The 12,190-nt window shown below is 41.1% G+C and overlaps 1 protein-coding gene across 5 annotated transcripts in view; it reads left to right on the plus strand.

Annotated features, from left to right (window-relative positions):
• UTRN (utrophin) overlaps positions 1–12,190 on the plus strand; it is a 594,587-nt gene that overhangs the window by 138,077 nt on the left and 444,320 nt on the right. For all 5 annotated transcript variants that reach the window (XM_037894924.2, XM_043543078.1, XM_007056268.4 and 2 more), the window contains 7 exons: positions 948–1,063; positions 2,369–2,532; positions 3,648–3,848; positions 4,874–5,055; positions 5,799–5,949; positions 7,804–7,923; positions 10,027–10,128. In XM_037894924.2, the coding sequence (XP_037750852.1) occupies positions 948–1,063; positions 2,369–2,532; positions 3,648–3,848; positions 4,874–5,055; positions 5,799–5,949; positions 7,804–7,923; positions 10,027–10,128 (1,036 nt within the window). The remainder of the gene's footprint in view (positions 1–947; positions 1,064–2,368; positions 2,533–3,647; positions 3,849–4,873; positions 5,056–5,798; positions 5,950–7,803; positions 7,924–10,026; positions 10,129–12,190) is intronic.

The following is a 12,190-nucleotide window of genomic DNA, read 5'->3' on the forward strand; positions in this document are numbered from 1 at the left end:
TCGTGGCAGGGGGGTGGAGGGTGTATGTGTAGGGGGAGTGCAGCGGCCCAGCCTTTGCTCCTCCCTGTCCCGATTCCACCTGCTTTCCCCAAGGCCCTGCTTCTCCACCTCCTCCCCCGAGAAGCTCTGGGAGGGACAGGGAGGGGCTGGAATGCGGCACGCTCAGGGGAGGAGACGGGAGGGGGAGCTTGGCTGCTGGTCGGTGCAGAAGCCCCAGGAGCCGGCAGGACCAGGCTTCTGCCTCCGCAGCTACCCGGCCCTGGGGCCCCGTCACTGCGGGGTGCCGTGCCAGGGCACCCTGTGTTTTACTGTAAATCCGCCTCTGTCCTCAGCTCTGTATTCATTTCAGTTGCATTTAAGCACCCACCCCATCCCTCCCCCACCAAGTTTTAGAAATCTTATGAAAAAATGGCAATTATTCATGATGTCTGTATTTTAAAAAAAAAGGAAAATGATTATTTATGTCCCTGTGATGTTTGCAGTTCAAACGCTGCAATGCCATACTAATCATGGTGCTCTGGACTTGGAAGCAAAATGACTCGAAAGAAAAGGGAAACTGACTTTTTTTTTCTACATTGTCCAAACTGAGTGCAACACAAAAAGAAAATACTCCGCAGTAATGCTGAAAAATAAATATTTTAATAATAGATTTGTACATTTTTAAAATTGACTCTATCTCTTCAAATGTTGTTACAAAAATAGCAGTTGTAGAGTGTATTATGTGGCATGGGATGAGAATATAACTACAGTCATATAGATATAAAGTTAGTGATTCAAATATGTTCAGAATTTTGTTGGTATTAGTTTGCACATACTAGAGTTTTCTGCTTGGGGGTTCAGTTACAGTTTTTAAAATCTGTAATTGCATTGTAACACTATCTGATGTGTGTGAGGTGTTCCTCCCCCCGCCTCTCCCCCGGTTGATTTTGTTTTCCATATTCTTTCAGACCTGAGCTCTTCAGTTGGGATAAAGTTACTAAGTTGACCCCAACTGAGAGACTAGAACATGCTTTCACCATAGCCAAAAACCACCTGGGAATAGAAAAATTGTTAGATCCTGAAGGTAAAATGTGTTTGCTTGCTCTTGATTAGAAAATCATTTTTGAGATAAGTGTTCAAAATTTTACTTCCATTTACTTTTAATGTAAATACAGTGTCAAGTTGTTTTCCAGTTGTAACTTATTGTTGTCTTCAGCCATTGTCTTTGAAGAGAGATCCAGTTACTAAGGGGGGTGTGTGGATGAGTGTGTGTGTGTGTGTAACAGTGACATCTGTCTTCACTGATTGTTTTTATTTAAAATTAAGTGATGCAACAAATGATGATCCTTGGTTAAGGAAGAGAAAGAAGCAAAAACTGGTTCGCAATCTGTTTGTTTTTTTTTTTAAATGAAGTATGAGTTGATTATAATTGTACATGTCAAAACGTGTAGGAGTTAAAACTATAAATAACTATGCATTTTTCAGGCTCATGTAAAACATTAAATACTATATACTGGGTAGCTCTTCTCATACACTAACCCAATTTGCTTTCTATGCCCACTGAACAGCAATAGCCACTTATTAACTGCTTAAGTGCTTCACCTGTGGGAGCACTTGTTACCAAGCTTCTATGACTTCTGCTGAAGCCGCACCCATCTGAGTGGACTCTGGGCTTCCCAAAGATGTATCCTGCATAATAGATTAGCAGATGGCCTCTACAGCATTAGGTGATCAGTCCTAGAGGTACAGGTATAGAGATAAGATTCAGTCTAGAGAGAGCTCTTTAAGCCCATCACCCAGTGTATCCTCCCAAGTGAGGATAATGGGGCCTGACTCTCCATTGGGATGGGACGGGGCTGTACTTATGGTTTTGTTGCAGCTCTGAGGAAACTGGTATGTTTATAGGATTTGGTAGCTTCTGCTGCACTGCCTATACTGTGTAGGGACTGACAGAATGTGGACTTTCCGTTTTGTTCTCTGCTCAGCTTTTGTAAGCATTGAGTTTCCCAGACTTTCCAAACTAAAATCCTTGATTTCAGGAGCCTCTTTGCTCTGAAAAGTTGGGGATCAGCTTTAAAACATGAAGTTAAAAGTTGGGGCAGAATCTCTCCAACCTCTTACCAAAAATATTCTAGCATTCCAAGAAGTAAAGGGGGTTGTTCCACTATTATTTATTTATTTATTTATTTATTTATTTACTTGCATTTTCCATTGCTGGTGCTGCTCTGATCTGTTAACCATTCCAGATGCATTGGGGAAGGAAGGCCTGACCTTTTGGCATAAAACTTTTAGACCCCGACACTTTCTGGTATACAGACCACACCATAGCTATCTAGGAGATTTTCTAGAAAAGCAGTCTCACTTCATTTTTTTAAAATTTCCTGTGTAGATGTTGCTGTACAGCTTCCTGACAAAAAATCTATCATCATGTATTTGACCTCTTTGTTTGAGGTCCTTCCTCAGCAAGTCACCATGGAAGACATCCGCGAGGTGGAGACTCTTCCAAGGAGATACAAAAAGGAATGTGAAGGAGGAGCATTTAATATACAGCAAGTATGTTTCTGTCCATCCAGGTCTGGAAGGTTCTTAGCTATAATTTTCACCTGTTGAAGTATACTGGTAGCCCTCCTGACCCCTGCAAAATTCATTGGAGGATACTAAAATCGCACCCTGACAATCCTCCTCCTGGTTCTCTCTCTCATCTGTACTCTAGCATTGCCTTTCCTTCTCCTCCCGCTCCCTTTTCCTACACCGACAATTGTCATAGATTCATAGATTCATAGATATTTAGGTCAGAAGGGACCATTATGATCATCTAGTCTGACCTCCTGCACAACGCAGGCCACAGAATTTCACCCACCACTCCCACAAAAAAAACCTCACACCTATATCTGTGCTATTGAAGTCCTCAAATTGTAGTTTAAAGACCTCAAGGAGCAGAGAATCCTCCAGCAAGTGATCCGTGCCCCATGCTACAGAGGAAGGCGAAAAACCTCCAGGGCCTTCCAATCTGCCCAGGAGGAAAATTCCTTCCCGACCCCAAATATGGCGATCAGCTAAACCCTGAGCATATGGGCAAGATTCATCAGCCAGATACTACAGAAAATTCTTTCCCGGGTAACTTGGATCTTACCCCATCTAAAACCCATCACAGGCCATTGGGCCTATTTACCATGAATATTTAATTACCAAAGCCATGTTATCCCATCATACCATCTACTTGTCCTGGAAAGTTTGATGCTTTAAGCTTCCTGCTTCTGCCCATCACTGTCATTCATCTTGGTGTGCTGGACAGGATGTCTCCTGAATTGGATTTGCGTGGGGAGAGTTTTTATTTTTCTTTGGTACTCCTCCGCTCTACTTCAGTGTCACCTGCTGACTTAATTTAATAGACACTAATGAGGATGATTTTATTTGTTAGTGATGACCTCTAGATTCTGTATTCCCCTTGGAGAAAAAAAAGGAAAATAATCAGATCTGACAGTTGGCCCCTCTAGTCTACAAAGTAACCAACTATCCTATTTTAATATGTTAAGAGTTGGCATAACAGACACGTTGTCACATCACTCAAGTACTCAAAGGATCTTAAACAATCAGTGTTTTGTGCCAATTATGGAAACAACATCTCTGCGTTCCTAAGAAATGTTACTTTCCTCTTTGCTATGTAGAGTGCAACACCTGAAGAGGAGCATGAAGGTTCTAGAGCAGAAACCCCTAGCACTGTGACTGAGGTGGATATGGACTTGGACAGCTACCAAGAAGCTCTGGAAGAGGTCCTCACATGGTTGCTTTCAGCTGAAGATACGTATCAGCAGGATAACATATCTGGTGATGTTGAAGAAGTCAAGGAGCAGTTTGCTACCCATGAAGTAAGTTTGTGTTGGCAGGTCTTTTTCCAGCCCGTTCTTAAAATTGCTAGTTCTTGATACTATAAAAACACCCTTCTGTTTCATTTGTGTTGCTTTTGCTAAATTTATACTGAACATTTGTAGGATATTTTAAGGCTTGTGTCATTTGCATCATGCTTTGTTTCGCGCATTAGATTTTGAGTTTTAACCTTTTGGGTTTTTTGTTTTTTTTTAAATAATAGAAATAATTGATTATTAGAATGTTACTTTTAGTGCACAATTTGTCCTCGTTCCTCAACTTCTACATTATTTGAAGGGAATATTATAGACTTTGTCATGATTTATGGGCCAGATCCAATGGTGCTATGCTGATGTACACCAGTGGAGGAGCTGGTCCTGCTGTTTCCCGATTTATTAGTGTGAGGTTTCTGGTTGTAAGTATAATGTTGCTAAAAGCTGTAGGTGCTAGAGATGGAAAAATTCTGTTAGATACTTTAGTCTGTCTTTCTGTCAATGTAAAATATATGATCACATCTCATCAGAAAATAGAGCTACCTTCACAGTAGTTGCCTTCTCCATGTGTAGGAGCTGTATGACCATATATAGAGAAGAGAAAAGACCCCCTCCCATGTGCACATTTTTGGACTTTTTGTTAAATAAATAAAACTCTTATTTCCATAGTTGAAAACGTATCTGCTTTCTTTGCAGTACGTTCTGTTTTTGGTTTTCATTGTTTCCAATTAATATGTTTGTTAGTGAACTTATTTTTAAAGGTTGTCTCCTAACCTGCAACTTCTTCTCTTGGGAAAGGTCTATTTTTATTCCTTTGCCACCTCTTTTGTTTTACCGAAACAAATACTGGCAGTTCTTTTGAAATTTTCTGATGTAGAGACCAGTGGGTTAAGGTCTGCTGTGCTTGTGCTTTTGATGATGCCAGCTTATTCTGCAGCGTTGTGGTTTGAACATTATCAGTTTACTAAGACTGTTATAAACTCCTGATGGCAGCTCACAAATTAAGATGATGTCGTTTGTTGTACCTTTTCCAGGCTTTTATGATGGAGCTTACTGCACACCAGAGTAGTGTGGGTAATGTACTGCAAGCTGGGAACCAATTGATAGCACAGGGCAATCTATCAGAGGAAGAGGAGAATGAGATCCAGGAACAAATGAAACTGCTGAACTCTCGATGGGAAGCTCTAAGAGTGGACAGCATGGACAGGCAAGCTCGGTGAGTTGTGCCCTAAAACTTCTTGTATAGCTGGCAAACTAGTTAATGGAAGTCCGTGTGTATTTAGCCTGATTTTTGAGGCCTAATATCAGATTTTTCAGAATGGACTTGTCATTTTGTAGCATTAAATCCGTCCTGTATGTGGCTCAGTAACCCATCTTCAGCAAAGCAAGAAGGAGAAAAAAATCTGCGTTCTTGGCTACTTTAATGCAAATATTTATATGTATATAATGTAGAAGGTGCCAGACTGAAAATGCAGGTTACTGCTTCTACGTGTAGCAAATAGTCTTAAAATTGTTGTAGTAATTTAAGTTCTCAAACAAATAAAAGCCTTCAGTCATTGTAAAGGGTGGTATTTATTTATTATATACTAAGGACTATCTGAAGGATTTTTTCCTGCTACGTTTTATTACAGTCATTAGGGGGGAAACTGCATTTCATTGCTGCTCTTGACATTGTCGTTGTTAAGAATGAACATCTGATGCAAGAAACAATTAAGCTGTTAGAAATTCTGAGCGTATTTCTATGTACCCTGGTGGCATATTTCACTAACTTTTGAGGAGTAAACAGAAGCTTAACTATGTTTTCTTGAGTTTAGAATTAAATGCCGAACAATTTTATTTAGACATAAATGACTTAGATATGACTATGTGGCTTTCCTCTTATTTATACCTAGATCTTATGCTTTTTACTTGCAAAAGCCTTTCTGGAATTACTCTGCCTTTGTTTTCTCCCATGTGCAGCCTGCATGATGTGTTGATGGAACTGCAGAAGAAGCAATTGCAGCAGTTGTCTGACTGGCTGACAGTCACAGAAGAGCGCATTCAAAAGATGGAATCTCAGGCCTTTGCTGAAGATTTAGAGTCACTTCAAAAACAGATAGAAGTACATAAAGTAAATGGCTTTTGCCTGTTCTGTAATACACATGATATAGGAAAAAATACTCGGAAGCTCTAAACTTAGTGACTGCTACAATGGAGAAACACAATTGTGGCAGCCACTTCACGGTCCTCTTTTTTTAAGGCAAGATTCAGATCTGGTTGTACACTGAGGCCCATGCTTGATAGTTTTGATGTGGAAGGGGATGGTAATGGAAAGGAAGAGAACTGGAGAGTTTTGAAAGCACTTTGTTTATTAACTGAGTAAAGCACCTTTAGTGGAAGTTGCATATCTTGCCTTGTTTGCTGCATAAAAAAATTCTTCATTAAGTTGCCTGTGTAGGAGAGGGGCTGAAAAATAACAAATAATTTATCCATAATGAAGAGCAGAGTGTGCTCAAGTGCACTGTACCTCTTGCCACTTACAAAACAAACAACCCCACCCCTCACCCCCCCAAAAAAACACCACCATCAAACAAACCACTAAGCCAAGAAGAAATTGCTCTTTTATTTGCCCAGCACTCCACTAGTGGTATGGCTCTAAGCCAAGTTTCTAGAGCAGAGTCTTGCCTTCTGCCCCAGGTGCTTTTAGAGGGGAGAGGGCTTTTGAATGCTCATCACTCTTACGGCATTCTATGGTAAGCATTAAAAAGAACATTCATTCTGAGGTGGACGTAGCTTATTGACCTTCTTCCCGGTTCCCAGTAAGGTACGTATCTTAAGGGAAAAGGGCAATTAGAGAGCCTATAAAAACTGCCACAAGAGTAGGCTTTGCCCTTGAAAGGCATTGGTAAAAATTTCCCCGCCCCTCACAGTTTTGTGAGTTGAGTGCAGTGTTTCCTTCCTCCATCTTGAGCAGTGGCTACGTTTCAGTGTGGCTTGAAGTATATAGATTTTGAATAATAATGCATAGTTCTTGTATAGTGTGTTTCATTAGTGGATCTCAGAGTGCTTTGCAGAAGTCAGTATCGTCATCTGTCTGTGCCTCACTTACCCAATCTTCAAAATGAGGATAAAGTGACTAGTTCAAGGTCACCCAGCAGGCCACTGGCTGAGCTGGGAATAGAACCCAGGTCTCCCAAATCCTACTCCGGTGTTGTATCTACTGGACCAAGGATCCTTTGGGATAAAAGATGCTATAGAAAATGTAAAACTATATTTCTGGGGCAGAGGTACTCTGGTGATACGTGTTGTTGTGTAATACCTAGATATTTACAATAACTACACTTCTATATTGCTAAATAACAGGAGTATCTCTCCTCTCCTACATGTTCTTTGTAGTTGCTGTGTAGTCTTTTGTCAGTATTGTCTCTGAACATAGTGTCCAATATATATCATCAAAGCTGTACAGTTAGTTGTAATTATTGTTTCATCGAAACCTATTAAGACAAGTGTGCATAGTAAGTAATTTAATCTGCTGTTATACTTGCAATCTGATACTTTATTATGTATAGGAACACATTTTATAGAAACCCTTAGCTTTCTTACATGCATCATTAGAGGTTCAGAATGTCATTTGCTGTTGAGAGCCAAACATTTGAATTTTCAGACATCCCTTTTTATTTGTGAGAGCACAAAGAACTTTTTTTTTGTAAAGGAAAACAGAAGGCTGGTAAAAACTAAATATATAACTTTTTCTTATTGCCTGGTATCTTCCATCGTCTGAAATAATGTATTTTAGCTTCATTACACTTTCTAGTTGCATTTTCTATTACTTAGTTACATTATAGATATGGCTCTCCTTAATAAAACATTTGCTTAATTGTTGAGTCTTTAGCACTTTTCCACAGCAACAGTTTTAATGGATATGGCCAAAAAGGTTTCTCTTTACCCCCATCTAGTTCCTGTAACCATTGATTTGTTCTTCCAGGGGCTGCAGAATGATCTTGAGATAGAGCAGGTTAAGGTAAACTCATTGACCCACATGGTGGTGATTGTTGATGAAAACAGTGGTGAGAGTGCCACAGCTGTACTGGAAGAACAACTGCAGGTAAATGTTTTGTACTGTTTGTTGTACTACGTTACTTATAAACTATGTAGGATGGCTTGGTTTTCGTACGTTTGTTATCTGATAGTTAATTGTGAAGCTGCTGTAAATATAGTACCTCTAATTGTAAACTAGCTTAATTCATAATTTTTCTCCAACTTCAATCACTAGTGTATTTTGACACCTATGATTTGTTAGCATATGCTTTATTCCTCTGAAATAAAATATTAAAATTGAAGCATAGAAAGGTGTTTGCAGAAAACCTGGCTTACAGGCCCCAAAATAAGAAGTTAATTTGTCATTGCCTGAATACAGATAATACCCCACACATCAGTTTTAATGGAATTTTAAAATTGGACACATTTTTGTGCTGTAAACAAATTATTAAATCATTGTTATCTCTGAGAGATTGCTCTTCGTTTCTTATAACAACATAAAGAATTAATAAAATTGCTCGGGATAAAATTTTCAAAAGTCCAAAACCCATTTTTAAGAGTGCCTAAGTCACTCTGGAGGACAAATCCAGCTTACAGAAGATAATTGATAGTCTGGTGGATTTGTACTCTTAAGAGACTAGACACTTTTGAAAATTTTACCCTTAATGCAATTTCATTTGTGGAACTATGCAAAAGTAATGAGTGGATAGAAAGTTGGCCAAATTGTTGGGCTCAACGGGTAGTGATCAATGGCTCCATGTCTAGTTGGCAAGTGGAGTGCCCCAAGGGTCGGTCCTCTGGCCGGTTTTGTTCAATATCTTCATAAATGATATGGAGGATGGTGTGGATTGCACCCTCAGCAAGTTTGCAGATAACACTAAGCTGGGAGGAGAGGTAGATACGCTGGAGGGTAAGGATAGGATACAGAGGGCCCTAGACAAATTAGAGGATTGGGCCAAAAGAAATCTGATGAGGTTCAACAAGGACAAGTGCAGAGTCCTGCACTTAGGACAGAAGAATCCCATGCACCGCTACAGACTAGGGACCGAATGGCTCGGCAGCAGTTCTGCAGAAAAGGACCTAGGGGTTACAGTGGACGAGAAGCTGGATATGACTCAACAGTGTGCCCTTGTTGTCAAGAAGGCCAATGGCATTTTGGGATATATATGTAGGGGCATAGCGAGGAGATCGAGGGACGTGATCATTCCCCTCTATTCGATATTGGTGAGGCCTCATCTGGAGTACCGTGTCCAGTTTTGGGCCCCACACTCCAAGAAGGATGTGGAAAAATTAGAAAAAGTCCAGCGCAGGGCAACAAAAATGATTAGGGGACTGGAACACATGACTTATGAGGAGAGGCTGAGGGAACTGGGATTGTTTAGTCTGCAGAAGAGGAGAATGAGGGGGGAGTTGATAGCTGCTTTCAACTACCTGAAAGGGGGTTCCAAAGAGGATGGCTCTAGACTGTTCTCAGTGGTAGCTGATGACTGAACAAGGAGTAATGGTCTCAAGTTGCAGTGGGGGAGGTTTAGGTTGGATATTAGGAGAAGCTTTTTCACTAGGAGGGTGGTGAAACACTGGAATGTGTTACCTGGGGAGGTGGTAGAATCTCCTTCCTTAGATGCTTTTAAGGTCAGGCTTGACAAAGCCCTGGCTGGGATGATTTAGTTGGGGATTGGTCCTGCTTTGAGCAGGGAGTTGGACTAGATGACCTCCTGAGGTCCCTTCCAACCCTGATATTCTATGATTCACAGTAGTTTTTTTTACCTTCTCTTTTGTATAAGTAATTTTGGTTGATATGTACATGTGAAATTTGGTTGTAAAGTATATTGCTGTTTGAAGAGTTGACCTTTTTATGTACTGCCTAAATAACTTCTTGTAGTTTTTAAGGTATTTTCCCCAAAATGTCTTACATTAAAAACACTACTACTTGGCTTAAAACAAGAGATGGTAAAACGTGGGATTTTCAGAGTTAGGCCACCTGTTGAGGATTCTTAAAAGTTCCCTCCTTTGACTTTATGTACAACAATAATTGCAATTCTAGGCTTGGATAATTTTCATTTTAGAAAGAGGTTATAGAGATTTAGAGAAAATCATGTGTTTGAATATCTAGCTTTTTATGCATTTCAAAGTGTGACTGAATGTTCATTAACATTTCTTGCTGTTGTAGAGACTTGGCGAGCGTTGGACAGCAGTTTGTCATTGGACTGAGGAACGTTGGATGAAGCTGCAAGACATTCAGATACTGTGGCAGGAGTTGGTGGAAGAGCAGGTAGGAAACTGTGCAAATATCCCAAAATTCTGATTCTAACTCATTACAATTGTAACTAGCGAAAACATTTGTCAAACTGTAAAATTTTCATCTGTAAAATTATTTGCCACAAGATGCAAAATTAATCTCTTCTCTTTCGGACCTGCCAACCTGTACATAAAAGTAATGTAGGAATAACTGTAGTGGCTCAGACCAATCTTGTCCAGTACCTTGTCTCTACCATGCTCCTGAGGAAACTTTAAAACCCTGATAATGAACAATAATGTGATGTGGTAGGATACAATTCCTACCTGTTAGTAGCTGAATCATGAAGTAATTAAATCCCTTTGCTCTGTTGAGATCAAAAGTCCATGTAGTAGGAACTGCATGAGGTTTCAGAACTAAATAAAGGAAACTGGGAACTAATATATTGAAGATTGGAGCGAAGAGCTGTGCCTTATGAAAGAGAAGCCATTAAGTATCTCAGGTTTTCAATGAATCAGGGTGGAGAGGGTTTGCCAGTGAGAGATGAGTAGAGCTTCATCTCCAGTGGAGAGGATCGGACTGGGGCCTGGTGAAGGGGACCAGGTTTTTCTTCATAGAATCATAGAATATCAGGGTTGGAAGGGACCCCAGAAGGTCATCTAGTCCAACCCCCTGCTCGAAGCAGGACCAATTCCCAGTTAAATCATCCCAGCCAGGGCTTTGTCAAGCCTGACCTTAAAAACCTCTAAGGAAGGAGATTCTACCACCTCCCTAGGTAACACATTCCAGTGTTTCACCACCTTCTTAGTGAAAAAGTTTTTCCTAATATCCATTCTAAACCTCCCCCATTGCAACTTGAGACCATTACTCCTCGTTCTGTCATCTGCTACCATTGAGAACAGTCTAGAGCCATCCTCTTTGGAACCCCCTTTCAGGTAGTTGAAAGCAGCTATCAAATCCCCCCTCATTCTTCTCTTCTGCAGACTAAACAATCCCAGCTCCCTCAGCCTCTCCTCATAAGTCATGTGCTCTAGACGCCTAATCATTTTTGTTGCCCTTCGCTGGACTCTCTCCAATTTATCCACATCCTTCTTGTAGTGTGGGGCCCAAAACTGGACACAGTACTCCAGATGAGGCCTCACCAGTGTCGAATAGAGGGGAACGATCACGTCCCTCGATCTCCTCGCTATGCCCCTCCTTATACATCCCAAAATGCCATTGGCCTTCTTGACAACAAGGGCACACTTCTGACTCATATCCAGCTTCTCGTCCACTGTAACCCCTAGGTCCTTTTCCGCAGAACTGCTGCCGATCCATTCGGTCCCTAGTCTGTAGCGGTGCATTGGATTCTTCCATCCTAAGTGCAGGACCCTGCACTTATCCTTATTGAACCTCATCAGATTTCTTTTGGCCCAATCCTCCAATTTGTCTAGGTCCTTCTGTATCCTATCCCTCCCCTCCAGCGTATCTACCACTCCTCCCAGTTTAGTATCATCCGCAAATTTGCTGAGAGTGCAATCCACACCATCCTCCAGATCATTTATGAAGATATTGAACAAAACCGGCCCCAGGACCGACCCCTGGGGCACTCCACTTGACACCGGCTGCCAACTAGACATGGAGCCATTGATCACTACCCGTTGAGCCCGACAATCTAGCCAGCTTTCTACCCACCTTATAGTGCATTCATCCAGCCCATACTTCCTTAACTTGCTGACAAGAATACTGTGGGAGACCGTGTCAAAAGCTTTGCTAAAGTCAAGAAACAATACATCCATTGCTTTCCCTTCATCCACAGAACCAGTAATCTCATCATAAAAGGCGATTAGATTAGTCAGGCATGACCTTCCCTTGGTGAATCCATGCTGACTGTTCCTGATCACTTTCCTCTCATGTAAGTGCTTCAGGATTGATTCTTTGAGGACCTGCTCCATGATTTTTCCGGGGACTGAGGTGAGGCTGACTGGCCTGTAGTTTCCAGGATCCTCCTTCTTCCCTTTTTTAAAGATTGGCACTACATTAGCCTTTTTCCAGTCATCCGGGACTTCCCCCGTTCGCCACGAGTTTTCAAAGATAATGGCCAAGGGCTCTGCAATCA

This window comes from Chelonia mydas, chromosome 3, assembly GCF_015237465.2.
Source record: "Chelonia mydas isolate rCheMyd1 chromosome 3, rCheMyd1.pri.v2, whole genome shotgun sequence".
Classification (NCBI taxonomy): domain Eukaryota; kingdom Metazoa; phylum Chordata; order Testudines; family Cheloniidae; genus Chelonia; species Chelonia mydas.